Raw genomic sequence first — 27,738 nt, 5'->3', positions numbered from 1 at the left:
CAAGCATGAAGTGACTTTCATTATTTTCTTAAACGTATATTATCTCCACTTCTCAGAACAACACTTTAAGACAGGTATTATTGTTCCATTTTATAGACTAGAAAATTAACACCTGGAACCTGATTTCAGATCTGATTGTTTATGCTAAATGGTGCTGCATCTTTCCCAATTCAATAATATACCAAAAGTCTATAGGCTAAATACAATTTGATAAGAAAGAGACATTTAATATAGAATGGATTAGAATACATTTTTATTTTTTTATTTTTAAGTAATCTCTATACCCAGTGTTGGGGCTTGAACTTATAACCCCGAGATCAAGAGTTGCATGCTCTTCTGACTGAACCAGCCAGGTGCTCCAGATTAGAATAAATTTTATAAGACACAAATTACCCTTTATTTGATAAATCCATTTAATTCAACACTTTAATACTAACTTCCATATAGTTAGCTAGGAGTGCAAAACATGACAGGGATCACACCATGTACCCAACAGAATAAAGAACTTTTAAACAATGAGAGATGGGCTACTTTGTGGGATATTAAGAGTCCTATTATTGAAAGTATTAAAACCCAGGTCTTAGGTGGCCAGTAATGTAAAAACTGTTAAGGGCATGCATGGATAACAAGGTATACAGTACCAGTCAAAACCAGTTGAGACAATGCAAAAAGACATTCACTTCTGTACCTGAACTTCACCAAGGCGATCTAGCTGTTCTTGCATCTGGTTCCTGGTAACAGTCACATCATATTCTAACTTATCATACTCTCTCCATGCTCGTTCCAGTTCCTAAAATCAAAGAGCTTTAATTACTTTAATAGGGAAAATGTGCTTTTATATTGTTATCACTGCAATGGCAAGCTTTCTAGATTTTAGAAAATTGTGTAAGTTTATACTGGGTGAAAGAAAAACTTTTGTAATTCATTTTCCTTTCCTGTAATTCATTTTCCCTTTCCTTTACTGTTTTAAAGCACTTTCTTAACTGCCCTGATTAAAATTTCTCCATAAATAAAAATACTAAGTAGGTTGTATTTTAGCATGTTGGATTTTCAATCATACCAGAAGCCTAACATACCTTTACTTGTAATAAATTTACAGTAATGTAATAAACCTAACTCAGCTAACTAAACAAGTCAGTGAATCCTGCCCACAGAGACTCAACATATATGCTACCCACCTACTCTTTTCTCCTTTGGAAAAAAAATCACCAACCCTAAAATCAGAGAGGTTTTTCACATTTGGTCTTTAACCACCTGTCATCTAATACAGGATGTCAAAAATACATCATCATTTCATTGTTTCAGAACTCTATTCTACGGGAGTGCAAGTATTGTTCTATGGGTTGTAATTACTCTTCAGACATTTCAGAGCGGTATGAAGTCAACAAATTGATAAAGACAGGGGCTTTGACCAGTTTTATCATTAGTATTAGTGTGGTGTTGGCACATGTAACACAACCAACACATACATGCTGAACACTGTTATAAAACGAATTAGTAACTCTTGTCTAAGAACCTTTCATGACCAGAGATTTCTTGCCCTGAACTGTGCTGAATGAAGCCGCCCTGGGAAATGTCAGTTTAACAACAGCAATAGTCTTGGGATAAGGCAAGAAGATACCAAGTGTGGAGGAAAGGGTACTGAAAATAATTTTAAGAGTTTTTTACTTTTAATGTTTATTTGAGAGAAAGAGAAAGAGAGAGAGAGAGAGAGCAAGTGAACATGTGTGAACAGGAGAGGGGCAGAGACAGAGAACCCCAAGCAGGCTCCACACTCAGTGTGGAACCCCATGAGGGACTTGATCTCACAACTGAGAGATCATGACCTGAGCCAAAATCAAGTTGAGAGCTTAACTGACTGGGCCACCCAGGCACCCCAACAAGGATTTTTTAAGTTGAAGAATAGTTGACACATGATACACAATAATCTTAACAGTTTATTTGTAAAGGTTCTCTTTTAAAGAGTTATTTTACTTTTCATACTGTGCAACTAGCTTAAAATCACTTTTAAAAATGCAGGTAATGAAAAATTATTCAAGGTACACACTTTTAAAAATTAAAGTGAGTGTTAGAATATGGCCATTTGGAATAATTGTTTTTTGAATCTAAGATGTTTCCTTAAGCAGGTTTTACAATGAATTATATTTTTTAAAAAGTAAAAAAAAAAAAAAACCACTGGAGATTTTCTTTTAAGGCTTTATTTTATTTATTTTGACAGATTGTCCACGTAAGCAGGGAAGGGATAGACAGAATCCCAAGCAGGCTCCGTGCTGTCAGCCCAGACCCCGACGTGGGGCTCATGAACTGTGTTGTGTGATCATAACCCGAGGTGAAATCAAGATTTAAAGATGCTTAACTAACTGAGCCACCCAAGTGTCCCACCACTGGAGATTTTTTTTTTTTAATCATCTCTTTATTATATAGATAATTTAGGGAGTCTAACTGATTTCACAATTAATAAAATTTTTAAAAGGCAAAGTGATAAAGGAGTAATGATTTTTATGTCATCTATATTGCGTAAATGCTAGTCGTCTTACTTGGCTTCAGCAAACTATTTTTAACTGGATAAATAAGGATATTGATCTCCTTTAATAAACTTTGCTTTTAGACATCTTCTAATTTGTGTACATCACAAAAATTACAAATTTAAATAGTGGGCCTTTGAAGGCTTCACAGGGAGGGTAAAATGAAGCTGACAGACCCAATGGCCGCCCAGTAATTAAGTACAGATGGCATTGTCAGGCTAACACCTGACCTCTCTCGTAGAAAAGCCAGTTTCACGGTGGATCCAAAGGCTATAGAGGCATCTAAATGTCAGAACATTTTTAGTATGGTAAGAATCCTTGTCTTTCTTATGGAAACACATAATCTAGAGCTACAGACTAAGAGCTAGAAATTATTTTAAGGGTGAAGAAACTCAATATACTTTCAATTTTTCTAGCCTGGAAAGTGCACTCTTACTGGGGCTTACCTGCTTCTGCCTTCACCTCTGGGCTCCTCAAACATGATTATGCATGGGCAGAAAACAAATCAACAGCGGATGGCAAAAAAAGGGGCAGCACTGGAATAACATCAGTTTCTCCCAATACCTGGCTGAGCATTTCATTAAAGAATTTAATGGATTGCACAAGTTTTTTTTTTTTTTTTTTGTCAAGAAGATAATATACTTGTATGACAAAGCAATTAAAAGGGGTAATGACTTTTAAATATACAATTATCTTAAAATCACAGGCATTAAGTCAGGAAACAGTGCTTTTGATAAAAATGTGGAGAGTTTCATGCTATATACAGTTAAGAGAATGAATGAAATTTTGCAGTCTACAAACCATACAGATGACTGTCACAATGTTAAAAGAAGCCAAAGAGCATATACCATATATCTCATCCTTTTAAAGTTCAAAAATAAGCAAAAAGCTAACATATAGTTTAAAAGTCAGGTAGCGGTGTTCTAGGGAAGCAGTCGCTGGAAAGGGAGTTTCTGGTGTGCTAGTAAAATTCAGTGTCTTGATATGGATGTCAGCCATATCTGTGCACATAAATTGTGTACTTTTCTGGCATATGTTACACTCTAACAAAGGTTAAAAAAAAAGTATGTTTTAAAAAAAAGTATGTTTTTTTTAAAAGATTGTTACAGGGATGGCAGAAGACTTCTCAAAAATTTGACTTAGTCTAACTTTAGGGTGTGGAACAAGTAACTTTTAATCGTGGTGACTTCTTTATAGTCTACACCGAGATGAGACCTGGCCACTATGGGGGAAAACCTTCAAGTAGGTCTGCAGCACTCAGATGTAATGAAATGCCAGACTACCAAAAATGAGGATTTTAATATTTAAAATGGCACTATGGTAATTACACATTTTTATCTTTATTAAGAAAGTAATAGGACTAATGATTCATTTCCAAGTTTTTAATGTAATAAGATCTTTCCTCTTTCTTTCAAGATCTTATTTTTAAGTAATCTCTCTACACCCAATGTGGGGCTCAGCTTGAACTCAAAACCCTGAGATCAAGAGTTGCATGCCCTACTGACTGAGCCAACCAGGCGCCCCACCTTTTCTTGTCCAGAATCAATCATAATTTATAACCAAATCCACTCATGGGAACAGTTACACAATATGCTACATACAAATAAATGTGTAATCTTTATTTATAATCTTTAACTTGTATCTGTAGTTTCTCTTCTAATCTCTTTGAAATAAATTCCATCTGAAAGAAGTGGTTATTGTTTACTGTACAAATTTGAAATGTAATAAATTTGTATAATTATAAATGTAGAAAAGCTAGTAAATAGGGAAAGAAAAAGAAAAAAATACCTATTATTGTGCTACACTTCTGTTAGCATTTTCATGGATTTTCTTGTAAACTTTTTCACACATACACAATGTCCAAATACACACAAAAAGTAGGGCCCACTCCAAATTCAACAGTTATGGATATAGGGCCAGTCTGGTTTCATCTATAGTACTCATATTCTACCTTTGTGGAATTATTTTAAAGAAAACACCAACCATCATGTCATTTCATTTATAAATACTGCAGTATGTATTTCTAAAGAAAAGAAACCAAAATGAAAAAAAAAACACGGAAATTCTTACTTTTAAAATCATTAATATGCATTCCTTAAAAAATTCCTTAAAAACAATTTCCCCTGTTCTCCTCTCTATTCCCTTACTACTTATTTAAAAAAAAATTTTTTTAATGTTTATTTATTTTTGAGAAAGAGAGACAGAGTGCAAGTGGGATAGGTCCAGGGAGACAGGAAGACACAGAACGTGAAGCAGGCTCCAGGCTCTGAGCTATCAGCACAGAGCCCGATGATCTGACCTGAGCCGAAGTTGGAGACTTAACCTACTGAACCACCCAGGTGCCCTTCTATTCCCTTGCTACTTATATGGGGACGAGATTGGGTCACTTACCCTGCAGAATTTCTCGTATTCTACATTTTGCCAATTGAATTCCTGTGGGATTCCTTAGCATGCTCTTCTGTTTGCTTTGTTTCCTATAAACTCGTAGTTACACACTGACGCTTGCTACATTCAGATTTGATTTTTCGTTAAAAATAGCTTGCAATTGTTGTTGGGTACTTCCTACTGCAGCAAATCAGGAGGCATATCATATCTGCCTACCTCTTCTTTGGGGGGTGTTGTAATCATAAAATAACCAAGTATTCAGAAATTATCTTAAAATCTTTCAAAACGTATTCCATACCAATTCATGGATATTGATGGAACTACTACAAAAAATTACACTTTACTATAACCATGATTCTCAGAAACTCTTTATTACATTGAGAATGAGCATATGAAGGTATTTAATGTGTAAGCTTCTCCCCAAGACAGTTCATTTGTCCTGCTTCCCTGCCCCTGTAAATTTACAATCCTAGAATCTAGCATATCCACTGGAATCTAACATCTGTTTACTCAAGGTCCTCTTCCTAGCTAGAATCCAGCTTAGAACACATATCAGTTTAATGGAAGTCTATACATACTACTTACTCATTGTAAGCCTGGGCAATCTGTCTCAGTTTTCCATTTTTAACATAGTAATAAGAGTACCCATTCCAAGGGGTTATGGGGATTATGTGCATGTAAAGCCCTTAATAACTGCTCCAAAAAATATTCATGATGGTTATTATTATTATTTCATATACTGTATTATTTCATAGTGGGTAAATGCATAAACTACCAGCATTATTTAGGACGAATGGGGGGCTTTTATACCTCCCTTATGATGGCTGAAATTCCAATTTTAGATTTTTGAGTAATATAATCTAAATTTGATTCCAAGTTCCAGAAACTACAAGTTATGTGACCACGTAGATAGTGAGGCAGAATAGAAGGTACAGAAGCCATAGAATTAAAAAGTCCTTGATTGAGGTGTTGATTCTTCCCTTATTAGTTATGTCACCTACGCAAGTCATTTAGCTTCCATGAGCCTCAGTTTATCTGTGCATTGAAGATAATAAAAATGAAAATAAATGGAGATAATAATTATATTTACTTTGCACATGCTTTTCTTAAAGATCAAACCAGGTAACATATGCGAGAAACAATTACAAATATATTTTGCTGCCATTATCGGATGAGTCACAAAATACCTGGTTCCTTGAATTGCTAGGCTGAGTAAGAGAAGCACCTGCTGAACTGATAAAACCTAAGAATATTTCTCTTCCATTTGGAGACGAGGCCTAATGTAAATTCCCCAAGAGAGGTGCCTGCAGTGGACGTTTACGGAAGTCCACACCATACCCCTTTTGCCCACTCAATTTCAAGGAGCTATGTTAAGTTCCATGCCTGCTAGTGTCTCACAGCAAGCAAGCTAAGGCAGTTTGGAAGTATGGGTGAATTAAGGACACTGGGGCAACTTCAACCAATGCGTGATAGACACCCCAGTCTCCCAGACTTTGGTAGAAAATTCTGACGCATTCTGCTCATTTTCTCAGTCCCCAGTGGAATTAAACCCCAGCTGACGACAGTGGGAACCAGCTCGGTAGTGAAACCTTTACAGGCTTTTCTCCTTCTGTCTCATTCTTCACTCAGACTCTCTCACTTCTGCTTCTAGAAATGATCCCAAAAGAAGATGGTGACACATTGAAAAATTTCAAGTATAACTGATTGTTGTAACAATCTTTGCCACTAATCAGGCTTAAGTAAAAAGAAGTAAAAGCAAGGTGAGAACACAGAGGCACTAGGTGCTTAAAACATGTAAGGTTGGATGAGGCTTACGGAAAGAAGATACAATATCAAGAATTTAATAGAATATAACAGGAACACTGCCTTACATGTTTGCCTTGTGTTAATCCTAGTTTTATCTACTTAAATGGCCAACCAGGTGAGGAGAAGATGTTCTCAGAATCAAAGCTTTCATCTTTGGAGGCATTAATGTTATACCTCTTGTATCTTTTATACCTCATGACTTGGATTTGAACCAATGACCTCAATCAACTGCAAAAGAATCAGAAGAATCCTTTGGGATTCTGCTAGCACAAATGTAATTCAATTTTAAATCTAATCAACATCCACCCAGTGTCAACCATATGCCCAATATGATGTTAGGCATCATTTGTAGTCTTGAGCTACAAGTATGAACAACTTTATAAAGGCAGAAGTAACATAGTTTGTATTCTGTGTAGTAAGACATGTCTTAGAAGAACATATTGAGGGTTTGTAATGATCAATGAATAATGCTGAAGACAAAGAAAAAGAAACTGGGAAAGTGATTATATGGAATAATAACCAGAAAAATGGGATAATCAACATCATTAACGTCTACTAAAACATTAAAAAAAATTTTTTTTAAATGTTTATTATTTACTTTTGAGAGAGAGAGACAGAGCATGAGTAGGGTAGGGGCAGAGACAGAGGGAGACACAGAATCTGAAGCAGGCTCCAGGCTCTGAGCTGTTAATACAGATCCCAACACAGGGCTCGAACTCACAGACCATGAGATTGTGACCTGAGCTGAAGTCAGAAGATTACCCAACTGAGCTACCCAGGCGCCCCTCTACTAAAACATTTTTAACAAACTTCCATCAGAGTTGGGAGTTAACCTTCAGATAAAGCAAATTGTAAGCCTACTGATCAAATTTAAGTTACTAAACCCATTTGGTAAGGGAAAAAAAAAAAAAAAACAATTCAACTGAACACTGTACATCCTCAGAATTTTCTAAAACAGATACCAAATCATGAAATAGTTTCCAACTACATTTTGATTCAATTCAGGTTGCCACAGAGATACCGAGTTTTTCATTAGCTTGGCATTGACAGCTTAGCCCCATTTTCCCTTTCTTTAAATTTTCTTTCTTTTTTTTTTTAACGTTTATTTATTTTTGAGCCAGAGAGAGACACAGCATGAACGGGGGAGGGGCAGAGAGAGAGGGAGACACAGAATCGGAAGCAGGCTCCAGGCTCTGAGCCATCAGCCCAGAGCCCGACGCGGGGCTCGAACTCGCAGACCGCGAGATCGTGACCTGAGCTGAAGTCGGACGCTCAACCGACTGAGCCACCCAGGCGCCCCCCATTTTCCCTTTCTAATGGTATATTCCTGATCCTCTATTCCAGTCAGTTACTTCTATTTCTTTAAAAAAAAAATTTTTTTTTAATGTTTATTTATTATTGAGACACAGAAAGACACAGAGCATGAGCAGGGGAGGAGTAGAGAGAGGGGGAGACACAGAATCCAAAGCAGGCTCCAGGCTCTGAGCTTTCAGCACAGAGCCCGACTCGGGGCTCAAACTCACAAACTGTGAGATCATGACCTGAGCCAAAGTCGGACACTTAACCGACTGAGCCACCCAAGCACCCCCAGTTACTTCTGTTTCTTGTAGAAGAACATGTCTCCTACTTTCTTATCTCTGTGTTGTGGTTCAAGGCATTTTATCCAGCATGGACCACTCTTTACTGCCCTTTCCTATCCAAATCCTACCCACCACTGGTTAACTAAGTGACTATTTCCTTGTAGACAACATTTCAGGTGCAACTATTTCCTTTGTGACCATATTATAAAAATCTATGTAGATTTAAGTTTTCAGGGATTAGGTTTAGAAGACCTGGGATTGAGTTCTAGGCATAGCATTGATTAGCTCTGTAACACTGGGTAAGTCATCTGGTTCAATCATCAAAATGTTAACGTGCATCCTACAGTGCTGGATGCTAGGACTACAAAGATGTATGAGATAGGGTTTTGATATCAAGGAGTTCACAACTGAAAGGATATTAAATTCTTTTTTATTTCTTATCAGAGAGAGTGTGTGCAAGAGGGGAGGGGCAGAGAGAAAGATAAGAAGAGAGAGAATCCCAACCAGGCTCCTGAGCTGTCAGCATGGAGTCTGATGTGGGGGTCAATACCACAAACCGTGGGATCATGACCTGAGCCAAAATGAAGATTCGGACGCTTAACCGACTAAACCACCAAGGTGCCCTCAAAGGGTCTATGAACATTATAGTATAACAGAATCAAATGAAATAATGGAAATAACAGTACTTAACAAATAGGAATAGGATATTAAATATAAGGTATTTAAGAATCACAAAAAGTATGTTTTGATTTATTTATGATCAAGGTATATTCCTTTAAAAACTGCTCATGTTTGGAATATTAATTTAGTGTTTAGAACTGAAGCCATGTTGAGATTCTGGTATCTTGTTAGCTTAGACCTCTCTTAGTTTAGCTATAACTGTCTATGGATGACCTTCATTTTTTTTTTTTTTTAATGCTTATTTTATTTTTGAGAGAGAGAGAGCATGAGTGTGGGAGGGAGGATACAGAGAGAGAGAGAGGGACAGAGGTTCCAAAGCAGGCTCTGTGCTGATAGCAGAGAGCCCGATGTGGGGCTTGAACTCACCAACCATGAAATCATGACTTAAGCTGAAGTTGGACACTTAATAGACTGAGCCATCCAGCTGCCACTGTCTGTGGACCTTCTTATGTATTTAATATGAAATTTATTGTCAAATTGGTTTCCATACAACACCCAGTGCTCATCCTAACAGCTGCTCTCCTCAATGCCCATCACCCACCTTCCCCTCCCCCCTTCCATCAACCCTCAGTTTATTCTCAGTTTTTAAGAGTCTCTTATGGTTTGCCTTCCTCCCTTTTTTCCCCCCCTTCCCCTCCCCCATAATTTCTGTTATGTTCCCCTCCCCCCTAACTTCTGTTAAGTTTCTCAGGATCCTCTGTGGACCTTCTTAGAAGGTAGCTCCTCCCTACCTGAATATACCCTTATAGACAAGGGTATATTAGCAGTTTTCTATAACTGGTGGCTTTTGCTAGGATTTTTCTTTCAACAGGCCGCTTGGGTAGGAGTTCTTACTAGGTTTAGAGATAACCATCACAAGATCTAAAGCAGATGGTTTAAACTCAAAATAGTCAATTTATAAACTCTAAGAATTTTAGATTTGGTAATCCCAAGAGACTTTAAAAAAAAATTTTTTTTAATGTTTACTTATTATTGAGAGACAGAGAGACACAGAGTGTGAGCAGGGGAGGGGTGGAGAGACAGGGAGACACAGAATCCGAAGCAGGCTCCAGGCTCTGAGCTGTCAGCACAGAGCATGATGCGGAGCTCGACTTCACAAACTGCGAGATCATGACCTGAGCTGAAGTTGGTCGTGAAGAGACTATAAAGTAACATGACTATGGGTTAAAAGGTTCTAGTTATATTTCCTACTCAAACCCTCTATCAAAGCTGAGATCACACCGCAGCTATGAGATGATAATGTCAGTGGCTGCTTGAAAGCATTTCACAGGTGCCTTTTATTGAAATGGTTGGTTAAATGAATCCAATTACCACTTCCCCAAATTATTCTAACTCCCTAAAATCTATGAAATACTTTTCTTCTTCTTTTATTTAAAGATTTTATTTTTAATTAATCTCTACACCCAACTTGGGGCTAAAACTCACAACTCTAAGATCAAGAGTCACATGCTCTGCTGACTGAGCCAGCCAGGTGCCCCGAAATACTTATTTTCTTAATGTAATAAATATTAACATATTTAAAAAAAAATTTTTTTTTTTAACGTTTATTTATTTTTGAGATAGGGAGAGACAGAGCATGAACGGGGGAGGGTCAGAGAGACAGGGAGACACAGAATCTGAAACAGGCTCCAGGTTCTGAGCAGTCAGCACAGAGCCCGACGCGGGGCTCAAACTCCCGGACCGCGAGATCGTGACCTGAGCCGAAGTCGGACGCTTAACCGACTGAGCCACCCAGGCGCCCCAATATTAACATATTTAAGGATTTTCATTTGAATAATTCATAAACAGGAGTATTTGTCTCCCCTGTAAAACAACTATTTCACAAGGAACAGGATGTTTACTATAAGAGAAATAATTATATTTATTTTGCATCAGAAAATAAATCACCCTTTGTTTTTATTAATAACAAATTATTTTTTGTTATAGTAAAGAACAATCCTAAAGTCAGTCCAATTATATAGAAACATAAATAGGAAAAAAGAAAAAAAAAGAACCACATAATATTTCAGTGACTCTTACTAGAAAAAATCTGTTACTTACGGCAGTGGCTCGAGAGAGTTCTCTACACGTACTAAGCAGTCCATTTTGTAAATCGTCCCTCTGTAACACCACGGTCTGAATGGCTGCTGGGTTATCTGCATTCATTTCTATCTCTTGGCTGGCTGATAGCAAAGCTTGCTCAAGCGTGTACTATTATAATAAAAATAATTATACTTAATGTTCTGCATCATCGAATTAATTCTTTTTACTTTAGTTATCAGTGTCCTGATAATGAGCATATAAAGTAACATCAATCGTAGATAATAAACGTAATTGTCCTACTTTCTCCTTGTGGAGTTGCTGAAGTTTCTCTTCCAGGGCATGTACCACTTTATCTTGTTCACATAACCGGCTTAGCTTGGCCTAGGTTATAAGGGAAAATCTGTTGTTAGCAAATTTTCCTTTTTCGTGTAATTGGAGGTAAGTGTAATAAGAAAACACATTTAAAATAGCCATAGAATACCTAATTAGGCCAATCTTTATTTCAATCAGTAAAATAAAAATTAAAATAGCTTTTAAAGACACATTACTTAACAAACATGCACATAAAGTGAAAAAGCATTTCAACCATACTATTTAACCTACACAATTCAAAATATTCGTAGTGAACAAGCAGTCTCATATAACTTTAATGGATTTCAATGTAGTTTTTTCCCTACAAACTGCTAGATAGGTTAAGCGACATATGCAGTCCTTTATTAAAATATCAACTGGATTCTGTTTTTATATTTTAAAAATTATGCTCTTATGTTCAGAAAAGAATATAAACAAAAGATTGCTTTTAACTGCAATAATACAAATAAAACCTTGCTAAATGGAGAAAAAAAATCACTTTCAATAGTTTAAATGTTTTGAATTCTTGGTATTACCCCAATTTTTATTTATTTATTTATTTTTAAAAATTTTTTTAACGTTTATTTATTTTTGAGACAGAGAGAGACACAGCATGAACAGGGGAGGGGCAGAGAGAGAGGGAGACACAGAATCGGAAGCAGGCTCTAGGCTCTGAGCCATCAGCCCAGAGCCTGACGCGGGGCTCGAACTCACAGACCGCGAGATCGTGACCTGAGCTGAAGTCGGACGCTTAACCGACTGAGCCACCCAGGCGCCCCTACCCCAATTTTTAAATTATGAAAATATATAATGACAAGTGAGAAATCGGAGATTTCACTTTCTTTGCCATGTACCTGTTAAAGTAACTACCTTATGTTTATTAGACAACAAAACTCAAGCTATACCAAATGGCATATACTGAAATGAGAAGGTATAACTCAACGGAATAAAACCAGGGGAAATGAGGGAAGAATGAGATAAAGAAGAATGGGGCACCTGGGTGGCTCCGTCGGGTTAAGCATCTGACTTCAGCTTAGGTCACGATCTCACGGTTTGTGAGTTCGAGCCCCACATTGGGTTCTGTGCTGACAGCTTGGAGCCTGGAGCCTGCTTCAGATTCTGATTCCTTCTCTCTGCCCCTCCCCCACTTGCACTCTGTCTCCATCTCTCTCAAAAATAAATAAAAACTCAAAAAAAAATTTTTTTAAATAAAGAAGAATGCATGGCAGGTCAGTCAATCTAACTAATTAATTGTATTGATTGTATTTTAGATAAAATTAAAAAAGACTAAATTTTAAAAAGGAAGGAGTTCCAAAATTTCTAGAGACTGATACTTTCTCTAGAAGACAGAAAACTTTACTTTGTTTCCAGTTCTCCATACTTTTTTTTAAATCAGCAATAGTCCTTTTTACTTTAAAAAATTGTTTTTATTTTAGAGAGAGCGTGTGCACATGCGCAGGAGCAGGGGAGGGACAGAGGGAGGGAGAGAGAATCCCAAGGAGGCTCCACACTCAGTGCAGAGCCTGACCCGGGCCTGATTCCATGACCCCAGGACCATACCTGAGCCCAAATCAAGAGGTGCTCAACCAACTGAGCCAACCAGGTGCCCCTAGTCTTTTACTTTAATTGAAGTGATTTTTTCTTATATTCAACTGTTAATTATGGGGAGGGGGGATAGTTACAGAATAGGGGAGTGATGATATAACTTAACCTAAGCATAAAATAAAAGAAAATGCTAATTTATTTGGTGTCATTTTGGAGGGCAAGAGAGGAAGAGGAAGTTCTTTGTCATGCATACTTCCAATGTTTTGGCAGAGAATATAACAGAGTACTGACAATATATATGTAGCATACTAACACTTACATCAATATCCACTTCTTCAGGTCTGTATTTGTATAATGTGCCTCTACATTCATCTTGTGACAGCTATAGGGAAAAATGTCAGGTAGAAGTTTAAAAATAGTATTTAAAAAATATATTTAGCCTATAGTTAACATTTTAGATTTATATAATAAGAAAATGGGATTTTAATGATTCTTATACTTTAAGAAGTTTAATTCAAACACAGATTACAAAAGTAGAAAAATATTTAACAGTGATACAATATGTACGATACATGAAAATGATGTTAACTTAAGCTTGTCAAACAAAATAATAAGTTGGTCAAACAAATTATACGTCACCTTACATCTTCCATTTGTAAGACACACGTCATTTTAATGGAAAATTGACAAATACAATCATGGCAACTATACTGAATCAAATATTTGAACCAGGCATATTTCAGCAGCCAGAACCATCCTTCACGGTATACACATAATCACACAACTGTGTATGTGTATACTCAAATGCCAACACATCTTAGTACAACTTTAGTAACAAAACCTGTAACATACTGTATACATATACATAATATATAAACACACATACACAATATAGACTTATCTTGTTCTTCTGTCTTAAGAACTAAAAGATAATGGGGGAAAAGGATGGGTTTAATTGAAAAGAGGAAACTCATTCAAAACCTCATAGAACTGAAAGCCTATGTTATAAACTATGAATAGTCAAATTGCATAAAAAGTTTGTATGTGTTGATTGACACCATTTGTTTTATTACACTATAAGAAATAATTGCTCAGTGCATTTAAACATCCTTTCTTCAAACTCTTTCCCAGTATCTTTCAGTCAAAGGAATCTTCATTTTTGCTTGTGTTTATCAAGATTTCAAAAGTCACCCCGGTCAGTTATACCACAGCCTCTGTAAGCAATATTTCACTTTCTCCCTGGTCTTCTGACTTTATATCGACGGCTAGACAGTAACAAAAACATAGCTGGAAAAACTTACTTTGGGCTCACTGCATATTCACTAACTGGCACACTTCTTCTCAAAGTGGGGATGGGAGTAATGTTTCCCCACTACATTCCAGATTGGAAAATTAAACTTCATCTAATGCATCATAATGCATCTAATTCGTCACAAATGCATAAAAATGTATAAGTTTTAACTATCTATGTCCACTTGGTAAAAACCTGCTTGCCAGTTACATCTTTAGAAGGAAGCATAATTTAAAAGCAGATAACTTTGAATGGATCTAGAAATGTAGGTTATCAGGAGGTTAAAAATGTAAGCATTACAAACATACAATAATAAATCCTGGATTTATGTGTTTCATTTCAAGACATAACTTTCACGTCCTCATGCAAATGAATCTGTGACTATTTAAGGGTATGCAGTGATTATTAAACAAAACTTTCATAGAAATGAGTTATCACATGAAAAATGAATTTAATGAGAAAAGTCAGAATACTTGTGCAGTATTTTCAAATAAAGAGTATTAAATTGTAAGAAGTATCAATTTTTATTCTAAATTAAAGCACCTAGATCCAAGAAAATAATTTTACTTTTATCTGAAAAAAAAAAAAAAAAGTAATGAAAAGGAAGTTTTAAAATGCTTAGATCCATGATAAAAAAATGTAAGACAATGCCAAAATTAAATTTCCCACTTATAAGAAATTATAGAGATGTAAAGCCTTTAGCTACTAAATGTTCAAATATATTTTACTTAATATTTAAAGTTAAATGCAGAGCAGCTTTACCAAACCATGGAATGTAAAGTTTGAATGTAACTAATGCATAGTGCTACATCTAGATTAAAATATGAACATCGTATCCTAATTGCCAGGGTCAACAGAAAAAAAGACTAATATTTTAAAATGGAAATGTAGCAGTCTATAATAAAAATTTAGGGTGTTGGTATACTATTTTTATTTATGGAATCTTACTGCATATTCATTTTCTTTTTCTTTTTTTTTTTAAATCAATTTTCTTAATGTTTATTTATTACTGAGAAAGAGAGAGAGACAGAGCATCAGCAGGGGAGGGGGAGACGCAGAATCCGAAGCAGGCTCCAGGCTCTGAGCTGTCAGCACAGAGCCCTACACAGGGCTCGAACTCACGAACTGTGAGATCATGACCTGAGCCGAAGTTGGTCACTCAACCAACTGAGCCACCCAGGCACCCCTGCATATTCATTTTGACATCAGTTGGCAAAGTAAAAAATGTGTACTGTGTTGCTAGAATTTAAGAGTGATATATCCTTATAACCATATGAATATATTACATAAGTTAGATTTACTTTATCATTATGTTTAGTACCACTGAAAAATTTACTAAAACCTTTTAGCAAGTTATTCAATAAAGATATTCATTATTAGACACTAATAAAATCTTAAAATAATCAGCCTTCCACTATACATTGCTTTTACCTATTAGAAGAAAAGAATAAAAAAAACATGATTATTCTTTAAAAAAATTAACCTTTAAGCATGGCCTATTTTCCATTACTGATAATAATAACTGAGGCTTTTCTTAAGAAAAGATGGATATAGTTTATTAAAAGTATTTCCACTTGGAATTGAAGAAGTTTGCTATTTGGTCCTCACTATGAAAATCTTACTAATAAGAAAAAAAGTAATTTTGTTAATATTCTCATTACTTAAGATCTCCATAAAATCATATTTCACTTTTTATCATTTTTCAAATGCATCTTTAGCAAAAGGAAAAAAGTTCTGGGTTTGAATACCTTTTTTTTTGAAGTACCTGAGCAATACTAGAAAAGCACATGAAAAGGGGCAACGGAGAATGTATAAGGGTTAGCAGTGCTCAAGCTTCAACCTGAGAAGTGTATTATACAGACTTTACTGACATCTAGACATATGAAGATATATGCTTTACTTAGAAAGTCAGAACTTTGTCAAAATATCTAATAACCTTTTAAAAAACTGGCTTGGCATTAAGTTAAAACAAAATTACTTTTGTTTATCAAAATTCAACTTTCTACAGTATTCCTTTTAAGAATGTGACTATACATATACTTTAAAGTTAATGAATATATATAAACCCCAAAAAGGTTTTTTGGGGAAATATTTGATAGAATTAGACATTTTGTGAGGGCTCAAAAAGAGTCACAGGATGGTAGGCATTTGCTAATATTAGTATGTGCCTTTCAAAACAATTATTTATCAGGTGATTAATCTCACAGATATTATTTTATAAAAACTCTAGTACAAAAATTAATTGGGAAAGGCAGTAGAATGACTAATAAATGAGAAGATTTTTCAATACCAAGTGTGCTCATTTAGCATTTTTTTTTTTTTGGATTCAGTTTTAGATCCTTTTTATATCACCAATTCAAAGAAAATTAACTGAATAGGTAATTTTTCGGGTGTCTTCTTTCTTCCAAGAAAATGCAAACTTAAAAGTTCTCCTGAGAGAAAATCTAAATGGCTATGATTTAGAATAAGAGGTCACAAAACATCACATTTTAAGTTGTATTTCAGGAAACTATTAACACAGCATTGTAATGCAATGTCAGAGAGGCATATTGTTAGAGTGTATAATAGAAACTTTCATAAAGATTTCCTTTGGATATTAACACGGTAAGGGAAATCTGGAGAAAAAAATAAGATCGAATTTCAATTTATGTAAATTAATAAGCAAATTTAAGAAATGTGTCTGAAAGTCGTTTTTGTTTTTTTTTTAATTTTTTTTTTTTTTAACGTTATTTATTTTTGAGACAGAGAGAGACAGAGCATGAACGGGGGAGGGTCAGAGAGAGGGAGACACAGCATCTGAAACAGGCTCCAGGCTCTGAGCTGTCAGCACAGAGCCCGACGCGGGGCTCGAACTCACGGACCGCGAGATCATGACCTGAGCCGAAGTCGGCCGCTTTACCGACTGAGCCACCCAGGCGCCCCTCGTTTTTGTTTTTTAATGCTTATTTTGAGAGAGAGAGAGAGAGAGAGAGAGAGAGAGAGAGAGAGAGAGAGAGAAAACGAGTTGGGTAGGAGCAGAGACAGAGAGGGAGAGAGGGAATCCCAATCAGGCTCTGTGCTGTCTGTAGAGCCAGAAGGGCTTGATCTCATGAACCATGAGATCATGACCCGGGCCGAAATCAAGAGCCAGATGCTGAACTGACTGAGCCACCCAGATGCCCCTGAAGGTCACTTTCATCTACCAGCAGTGCCCTGTAACAATTAAATACTTCATTAGTGGCTGACTTTTAAAAAAAGAATTCTCTAAAGACACCCTCAATTTGACAGGACTGGCAGTCAACACTGATTACCTGGTAATCAGTTGGCTATCTCATGCCCAGGAATGGCTGCTGATGGTAGACATTCAGATCTTCCAGTTTTGTACAAATTTAGTTTTTTTCTTTCAAGTATTCATATTTAATGAGGAAATATATATACAAATCGATTGTTCTGGTCAGTGATGCTAGTATATAAGACCACTCTAACATATCTCCACACTTTTGAAAAACTCCGATTAGAATGTTTAGTGCAACTGAGTAATTTCAATCAGCGATGACTTCTGCATCACCAACCCTGATTACTGATCATTATAAAAAAGAAAAACCCAACCCAACAAAACTGAAAATCCAGGCTATCACTCTTACTGAGAATATGCAAAATGGGAAAATAAAACCCATTAAAACATAATACCTTTGACTTTTACCAATATAAAAATGATAAAGTGCAGCTTCAGAAAAAGGTATTAATTCCAGAACAAAGGCTAAGGATCTCAGCAGTGGCATTTTGGAACGAAGTGTCAAGTTTCTTTAATCTGGTTACTTTAAAAATGAAAGATTTTCTTTTTTTAACTTTTATTTTTTTAAGTTTATTTATTCATTTCTAGAGAGACAGAGTGAGTGGAGGAGGGGCAGAGGGAGAGGGAGAATCCCAAGCAGGCTCTGTACTGTCAGCGCAGAGCCCGATGCAGGGGTTGAACTCATGAAACCTGAGATCATGACCCAAACCAAAACCAAGAGTTGGACACTTAACCGACTGAGCCACCCAGGCGCCCCAGAAAGATTTTATTTTCTTTTGAAAAGTAAAGCTGTTTAACTTTAAATATTTAATCCTTTGTTTCTTTATTGATAGAATTAATAAAAACTGGGCCCAGAAACAGGGCTCACCCTTCTATCAACTGTTTCAATCTCCCAGCTACAAGGCCCATGATACTGATCCCTAGGTGACTAAAGCAAACCAGAAGACTTTAAAGCCAGTGAGCTCAAGGTGCTTCTTTTCACTAGGTGCTTTTACACATGTTAATCAAAATACATTCATTTTTCATGTTTGTTAATTTTCTTCTTCGGTATGAATTTTAAAGTACTATAACAGGTCATAGGCCACAGTAATTTGAAGGTGTTGAAGTGGAAGAAGCTGATGTTGCAAAACACACAGCTAAGAACATTTAGACCATGAAATACAAAAAAACAAAAAACAAAAAAAAAACAACAAAAAAAAACCTGGATAGGAATGTACAAAATGACTTCTTTTGCAGATCTGCAGATTACCAAGGTCCTAAATTAAAGCCAGCCAGCTCCATGGCACATATTTTGAGTTAGGGAAAAGAATGAGGTAAGATGATGCATATGATGGCATAAGAATGGTAAGAATACAGGGAGAAGATATCCCCAGTATGTTAAGAAGTGGCTATCATTACTATACCACAGTACAGAAACTAGATTTAAACAACTCCCATACAAATATAATCTATTCCTGAAACAGTGGGTGGGGGTGGGGTAGGGTGGGTTGCGGGCCGCCCCTAAAAGGAAAAAAAAAAGTTTTTTAAAGTTTTCCCTAGAAATCAGTGATAATGCTTTTAGAGTAAATTGAAATTAACGGCAATCCAGTACCAAATTTGCAAATGTACTGCAGACCTCCAAGTACGTACGTATCAATCAAATACTCTGCACAACAACTTCAGGAAAATGGCACACTTAATATTCAACAGCAAAATGTTCAGCAAAGCCATGCTAAGAATACTGCAGCATCTTAAAAAGCATGGATGAATTGCGTTTTTCCAAATAGACATAAACAAAAAAAATGAAATAAGAAAACACTAATGTTATGAGTAACTCTGAGGATAAACCAAAACTGTCACTGAGGGATTTTGCAGATGATAAAGCAGTATCATTCACTGTCCAAGACCTTACTTGCTGGTACAGTTGCGGTCTTAGCGCCGAGTTCTCAATCATTGTGTGAACCATGGTGATAATAGGTTCATTTTCTTTCATCTATTTCAAATCAGGAGGAGCATACAGCAAACATCAGTTTACAGCATAGCTAGATTTGAAAGACGACACTGTAAATATAGCCTCTACTTTAATATCTTCCTAATAGTGCAGTTGCTTACATTTTACCCCAAGGTTGTACAGATTTAACTTACATAAACCATTTCAAGCAAGTATTAAATGATGTTAAAATACTTCCAAAGTTATATTAAAGCTTATTAATTGCAATATTGCTACAACTAGGTTTTACTTTATGAATATAATAGTCAATGAATATTTTTACATGTACTAGAAAAGATAAAGCAGCACGTCTTATTCAAAGAATAAAGCGCAAGGACCTACTTAAAAGGAGAAATGGCATAATTTGACTATTTAGTAAAAAAGCTTAAAACAATATTCAGTTCTTTGTAAAGTTAATCAGAAAAATATTAGTCCTCTGCAAATATTAAAATCTTATAATAATCAGTATATCTTATTGAAATAATTACATATTTCATTAATGTTAATTTTGATAGGTATCTGTAATACACCGTTTTGGATTTTCTCCCAGTATAACACCACGTGTAAAATTATTTCAAGGACATGCAAACTGAAATTTATTTAGCAAAGATCAATGTTATCTCCCTAGTTCCTAAAAAGGCTGAAACCATATTTCACATTTCCAGCTATGTTGTACTTAATTACTGCCTCCAGAAAAATACTTGTTTTAGTAGGCTCTGGAGTCAACAGCTAAAGCATTCAAAAGAGAATCATCATGACATATAGGGAGTAAAAGGCCAATGAAGATTGTACTGTTTATAAGCAGACAAGTCTGTTTATAATTGCAATTTGCAACATATAGTTTACATAGTTTTCTTCTGCATAGTATAGAAAATAAGCATTTTTATCATGGTTCACAAATGCTACTTTAGTGGCTTATTTAAATCTACAATAAAGGTTTACTAATCTTAAGATTAATAAATGCATCATGTAAGTAAAAAATAAGTCTTGAAAACTGTGTATCTAGACAATTTTATTTTCAGCCTAGTTACCAATGTTTCATGTCAATAAAATCTGTTTTGTCAAATAACAAACTGGCAACTGGCTTAACTTTTTTTTTCTAAAGTTTTATTCAAGCTAAATAATTTCTTTTTAAATGTTAACATCTGTATTATCAGTTAGACTCAAACTTCTTTTTCTCTCCTGCAATGCTATCCCAGAAGGATGTGCTGATATGTAGTTCAGAACACATTTTTTACGTTGTTGGAAAGTAACTTATAAACAACTACAGATATTTTTTTTTCTTTAGGAGAAAAAATACTTTTATTATAGAAATTTAAGACCTCTTTATGTTTTCAAGTGCCCTCTATATTTTACAGGAATGCTAATTATTTTATCTTAATCAAATGGTGATCTTGGAATAAATTGTTACTGCTTTTTGTTTTGGCTTACATTTGACTGTAAGGATACACATTTCATACAGCACAAGTAAGCTTAAGTCTCTATCTACTTCTAATTTTAATTTTCAAAGCAATCTCATCATTACTATTTTTCAATAACATGCCCTGGAAATTAGTCAAAAGAATACTGGATTCAGATTTTCTTGTGTGTGGTGGGTGGAGGTCAGGAGCATGAATGTTTTAAGAAATAATGGAGATCAGATAGCATCCAAATGTAAATGATACTTAAAGTCAAACTGAAATTGCCCATTGAGTCTTGGAAATCTGCCACCACAAATGGGCCTCTGTGTCAAATGACTAGGTCAACATGGTTCACACCTCTAAGCAGAGCTTCAATAGAGTCAGATTAAGGACAATGTTCATACTCTAAGCTTGGCAAATTTATCTGAAGGGACAATATGGTTTTTGTAGAAGGATAATCAAGCCTGATTTATTTAGTGTACTACTTTGAGATGGTAAATATGCATGTATATACAGGGATGCCATATATGTGATTTAAAAATGTCTGTTTAACTTACATGTCATAGCTTATTAAATATTGAGTCACTGAGAAGGGCTCTTTGCAAGAAGAAAGTAGCTTAGGAACAGAAAAACTAAAAGTAAAAAGAATACTTAAAATATACAGACTGCAGAGTGTTTCAGAGATCATTTCTGAAACTATTTCTCATTATGAAAAATTTCAAATATACGTACCAAATCCTAAAATATTAAAATTAGAAGTCATCTCTAGAAATCGACAGTTTAGTACAACAAAGGAATAAAAATGTTAGCAGCAATTATTTTGTTTTTTAATTTCAGAGAGACAGACAGAGAAAGAATCTCAAGCAGGCTGTATGCTCAGCACAGAGTCTGATGCAAGGCTTGATCCCATGACCCTGAGATCATGACCTGAGTTGAAATCAAGAATTGGACACTCAACCCAATGAACTACCCAGGAGCCCCAGCTGCAATTATTTTGAATTGTGGGACTGTGGATTATTATCTTTTTCTTTCTCTACACTTTTTTTTTTTAATGTTTGTTTATTTTATTTAAGGGGGTGGGAGGGGCTGAGAGAGAATCCCAGCAGACTCTCCATTGTCAGTGCAGAGCCTGACGTGAGGCTGGATCCCACAAACTGTGAGATCATGACCTGAACGGAAATCAAGAGTTGGACACTTAACTAAGGCCTCCAAAGCACCCCTTTCTTTTCTCTATACTTCTCTGCATTTGCCAAGTTTCCTCCAGAGTAGATACTGCTTTTCTTTCTTTTTTTTTTTCTTTTTAATTTTTTTAATGTTTATTTATTTTTGAGAGAGACAGAGAGACAGAGTGTGAGCCAGGGAGGGAAACAGTGAGAGGGAGACACAGAACCTGAGGCAGAGCTCGAACTCATGAACTGTGAGATCATGACCTGAGCCAAAGTGGGACGCTTAAGCGACTGAGCCACCCAGGTGCCCCAGATACTGCTTTTCTAATTTAAAAAGATACTAAAGAGTCAAGGATAAAAATATATAAACATGAAATAAACAAAATTAATGGGACAACCATATCCTCTGGCAAACACCCTTTGGTAATGCAAGGAAGCTAAGAAAAATTTTAGCACCATGTGTTCGTATCGTGTTCAAGGCTGAGAGTTAAGGTGGAAGAATCCTACTGGAGTCATCTAGTATAATGAGGACCTGATCTAGAAAACTATTCTTATAAACCTTTAGTCTATCTTAGGAATCTGTATCCATGTCAGAAATTTATTAGGAAATATGTTAATTAATTAAAAAAGGTAAGCTACCCAATATATTTATAAATACATGTAACTACCTTGTAATACCCCCCCCCCCCCGCCATTTTTATTACATCTTCAGAAATCAAAATTCAAGTTTAGACCAGGGGTTCTGAACCCACACTCAAACTACCCGCAGAGCCTGAAAAGAATATAGACACCCTGATTCCCAGATAATTCTAATGGGCAACTTCAGAATCTTTGATGTAGACAATATCATTAAAACAAAAAGGTGACAGAGATGGGATAAGACAATCTATGGAAAGGCAGAAGAAGCAGGATCATTGCAGAATTTCCTAGGGCACCACACCTACCTGACCAAGAGCTGTTAGGATGGCTGAGTAATGGGCTGTTAAGAATGATCCTCAAAGGTGAGTGGTCCTGTATGTGGTGGCTCTACCTTTGCATGTGGTGTGCAACAGCTGAAGACAAGTGAACACAATAATCATGATCCAATATAGTGAGAGCTTGGTCCCTATGAAACAATTTCAGCAAGTTGACTGAAATTTCACTCTTTCCAGATTTATTGAATTGGAAATACTAGACCTGCTTTATCTCCAAATGTTCCTAGAAATAGGCTAGTGGTTCCCCTCACTGAAACACCTCTGAAATACTGTATATTTAAATACTTAGAAACTGCCTTGTTTCTATAACTTACACTGAAATAGCACATTCTATCTGGCTTTGGTCATGTAAACTTTGTAACAGTTTTTCAATTAAAGTAGTAAATTATGGCCTAAAAAATACATAATGCTCCACGAGCAAGTTGGAATTTCATTCTCAAGTTCTTAAAAAAAAAAAAAAAATCCACCAATTCTCTTTTGGTTCGAATACAAGGATTCTAGACAGTATTATGATAGTGGTGTTAACAGCTGATGTATTTTGTTTTAAGGAAGCAGAGCAAGAAAAAGACTAGTACATGGAACATGTTTATTCACTTGAAAATGAGTTAAATAAATGCTTTGCTTCTAAATACTTTAATTCCTTGTTTGAAGTAACAGGTAATGTAAGTTTATGTTTCATTTAACTGACAAATCATAAAGCTATTAATAATAAGACATTATTTTATAATAATAAAAATTAGAATGCTTGATTCAGGCATTATACTATTCTCCTAACTTCAGCAATAAATAAGTAAACAAACGTGGAAACATCTTGCAAATACATTTAGGTAATGTCAATGTATTTCTGTTTAGAACAAAACCACCTATTTTTACTTGACATTTTAAAGTCTAAATGTTTAGAGAAACTACCTAGAAGGTCTGGTACTTAATTCTAGCCTCCTTCTCAGTTTTGAAGTATGCTGGGCTAATATAAACAAACAGTATTCTTTGATGTTACTCTCAGAAATAACTTAAAAACCCATCACCAAAAAACTTTTCAACACAATTCTATGTATCTGTGTCATACTTACTAGGCTCTTGAGCAGAACTTCCCAACTGACACCTGTGGGTTGGGAATGGATTACAGGTGTGGGGAGATAGGGACCACCTCAGTCCTCCCTGGGCCTAACCTGCTGATGACAGTGTGTCATTTAGTTCCTGCCAAGGCGCTGCACAAATATCATCACTTTCTACGTGTGCCATATATGAAAAAAGATAAAAAGCACTAAGATAGTGTTTTTATTTCAGAAAAACTAGACTTTACTTCTTTCTTTGGTGTTTACTGTCATTATTTATCTCAGTAGTTCTCAAACCTGACTGAAAAAGAAAATGGCCTATGGACATTTAAAAACATATGGAGGGCTGGGCTCTGGCAATTCTGACTGGGGACTAGGGGAAAGAGGGCCTTGAGTATTGTACTTTCTTTCTGTCTTTTCTAAAGATCCACTGGTAGTTCTGATAGGAGATCAGGCTTGAGAACTATCTTGGCACTAATTCAAGTAATTGGAGGGCTAATTCAACTGTCCCCAGTAAGGAATTTTTCAAGGTCCTGATGAGATGGTATTAAATGTTAATCAAGATCTTTGCACAAATACCAAAAGACGAAAAATTTCAAACTATCTAAATACAAGGATTGCATCTACATTAAGATAATTATCTTTTCTTTGTATGAGATATAGCATTAAGATACTAACCTCCCTTAAAAAATCCAATAAATCTCACAATTAGTAATATTGGTGGACTCAAGCATAATCATGGGGGACCTGGGGTGTCAGGAGTCCAATTTCCAATTGTGTTGTTCTATTTGTCTAGCAACTCCTAACTATCTGTTTCAAAGTCTCTGTATAGAAATTAGATAAGCTACTAATGTAGAAGGACTAGGATATTCTAAATCATGAGATAAATGCTCCTGAATAATTTTGGAGGTAAGCGGCAGGAAAGAGAAAGATTAGTAGTGAGCAGAGCCAACCAAGACAGTCATTGATATAATTTAGCCTTGGAAAAGATTAATTCTTGAATCCTCCTGCAATATTAAGTAGTGGCTTAATTGGTCTTTAAAAATTTTATATAATAAATCATCCAGAATAGTGTTGTCCAGCAGACCTTTCTGTGATGATGAAAATGTTCTATACTGGTGTAGTCTAATACTGTAGACATGTGCCTATTCAGCTCTTTAAATGTGGCTAGTATGAGGAAAAGAATTTTACTTTTATAAAAATGTAACTAACTTAAAATTTAGTCACATATGGCTTAGTGGCTATCACAGTAGACAGTAAGTTTAGAAATTCTAGACAAGTAAATATAGTATAATTTTTTCCCTGATCTAGGTCTTATTCCCAGAAGGAGAAAACATTTGCTCAAGCTCTGTCTTGTAATTGAGTTTGAGTCTAAATGCTGTGCTAACAGCTTCCTCCTTTTTTGGAGCAAGCAGTCTGGATGATTCTTATCTACCCCACAGAGCTTTTGTCCTGATAACCAATGAGAAGACCCATTTCTGTGCTGTCATTTTCCATTTAAATGGAAAATGGACTTTTCCCCAGTTCTTAATGACTTCTTAGGAAAAGAATTTTTAAGTTGAGAATCTGTCTTAACAATAGCAAAACCCCTGATGGCCTAATCACTGAAGAATTCATTTCTCAAGAATGTCCTCCTGTGTCTAGATCAATAAACTCTTTAGAAGTGTGGAAAGACTAAAATGCTAAAGAATTTGACATGCCTAGGGTGAAGCTTTGAGGAATGCAGGGGTCTTTATAAACAGGTCATTGAGATAATGACAAAGTAAATGCCCTTCACTCTCATTCTAGGAACATCTGAAAGTCCAAGAACCTGAGATTGAAGGGTATGACTACCTATTGAAACTATTCATTGTTTAACGGGGAGCAGAGAAATCTGAAGTGACTTTTTAAATAGAGGAATGTAAATAAGTCTCTGTATAACTGATCGGGCAAAATACTGAGGTCTATTACTGTGAAAATTTTAAAGCAATCTGAATAAACCGTCCATGCTATCTACGTCTTCTAAAAGTAAAATTTGGGGAAAATATTACTATTATTATATTTCAGAAGAATCAATGGTACTTTGAAAGATGCAGCTAGACGATACAATATTTTCTCTTTTTCTTGAAGGGAGGAAGATTTTTAAAAAAAAGGAATAACAAATTGGGACACTAACATAGGAGTCAAACATATCTGATGTTCCCTTAAAAGAAAAAGCAGACACATTTCTAAACTGGATAATGCAGTAAGTATTGGCTTCAGGATTACTGATAAGGTCCATTTATTGAGAAACATTATAAAAATACCCTGAACCCAGCAGAACAAAAGAAGGGTAATCTCTACACTCACAACCTTACTTAAAACTGCTACATTTTTAGGGCCCCCATTTTGAGATACATATACCTGTAGTATATTTTGAAGAAGACTTTAAAGGTCTCAGCTAATGTCTTTCCAAATAATTTATTTATGTAATTTACTCACAGTGAGTTTCTACTCTTTTTACCTAGGGTCTTTTAAGTTTTTGTTTAATTAAAATCCTTTTACTACAGGATAAACTTTACAAACCTGACTTTACTTTAGTGGCTTAAACTATTTTCCTTGTTTAGCTATTCTTAACCACTGTTCCTTTGGCTTCACGGAATATATTACTATCTGATGCTAGCATCTTTATTCCTGGCATTCACAGGCAACCAGAAATATTAAAAGAACTCAAAATCAATTTTGTGAAAATGCTTTATTGTGGATATAATGTTTGATATGGTTATATTTTTCTCTTCTTTGCATGTATTTTAATACCATCTTAAAGGAACAAACATTCCAAAAGTGAAAATCTGATACCTCTGTTAGTAAAAAAAGGTATTTGTTTTGGCTGTGGGTAAATCAACTACAAAATATATTTGAGCTTTAAATCAAAGTTAAAATATCTTCTGGATATAAGGATCTAGGTTTTATTAATAGCAATTGTATATTCTGAGTTACAATTAGCACTGAGTAGCAGATTTCCTATCATTATTTTAAAGATGTATCAGCTTATGTTTTAACTACATAATCATACTCTTAGGCCAATCTTAAAAATGTTTTTGGCATTTATGCTCAACTTTACTTCCTTCCTGGGCTTTGAAAATAATTAAAGAATCTACTTTGTAAGCACTAACTTCCTGCCTTACACTGAGCTCCATCAATCTCTGCTGAATGAATGTTCTGAAAAAATGAATAAAAATAAGATAGAAGCCAAAACTACAGACACTGGGCTACAAAAATATTTGCTTTTATAAATACAAAAGCGAACTGTATAAATATTATGCATTTTAGGAGTGGTGGGGAAATTGTCTTCATGTTCTTATCTAGGAAAATATAAGAACAACTCCATTAATGTTCAAGGAAGTCAAATAGATTTAAAAAAAAAAAAAGGGAAGAAAATTCATTAATACAATGTATTCATCCTAGCTTTGTGATTTGGGGCAAGTCATTAAACCTGGCTTCTGGGGACAAAGGTAACTGGCCCACATGCTACAGAGGCTTACATAGAAGAAGTCAAGTGGGATATTGTATGTGCCAGTGCTTTGGAAACTGTGAAGTGTTACTTAAGCTGTTAGGATGAACAGGTACTGGACAGGTGCACAGTGTAGAGAATGGGATTGCTTTTAAAGTAGTATTTGAGAAACAGTGAGTTGCTGGCTGAAAAAAAGGGATGATAGGGTAGGAAGAATTTCAAGGTTGGGGAGGTGGTAGAGA

General features: G+C 35.4%; 1 protein-coding gene across 10 annotated transcripts in view; it reads right to left on the bottom strand.

Annotated features, from left to right (window-relative positions):
• Nucleotides 1–27,738, bottom strand: part of PLEKHA5 (pleckstrin homology domain containing A5) — a 241,300-nt gene that overhangs the window by 27,633 nt on the left and 185,929 nt on the right. For 9 of the 10 annotated variants that reach the window (XM_049625159.1, XM_049625163.1, XM_049625162.1 and 6 more), the window contains 4 exons: nucleotides 13,215–13,277; nucleotides 11,300–11,380; nucleotides 11,018–11,167; nucleotides 689–790 (listed from right to left, as the gene is read on the bottom strand). In XM_049625159.1, coding sequence (XP_049481116.1) covers nucleotides 689–790; nucleotides 11,018–11,167; nucleotides 11,300–11,380; nucleotides 13,215–13,277 — 396 coding nt within the window. Of the gene's footprint in view, nucleotides 1–688; nucleotides 791–11,017; nucleotides 11,168–11,299; nucleotides 11,381–13,214; nucleotides 13,278–13,781; nucleotides 13,818–19,351; nucleotides 19,433–27,738 lie in introns of all 10 variants that reach the window. The other variant, XM_049625171.1, reaches the window with a different exon arrangement.

This window comes from Panthera uncia, chromosome B4, assembly GCF_023721935.1.
Source record: "Panthera uncia isolate 11264 chromosome B4, Puncia_PCG_1.0, whole genome shotgun sequence".
In the NCBI taxonomy this organism is placed as follows: domain Eukaryota; kingdom Metazoa; phylum Chordata; class Mammalia; order Carnivora; family Felidae; genus Panthera; species Panthera uncia.
This window is presented reverse-complemented; position numbering and strand designations above follow the sequence as displayed.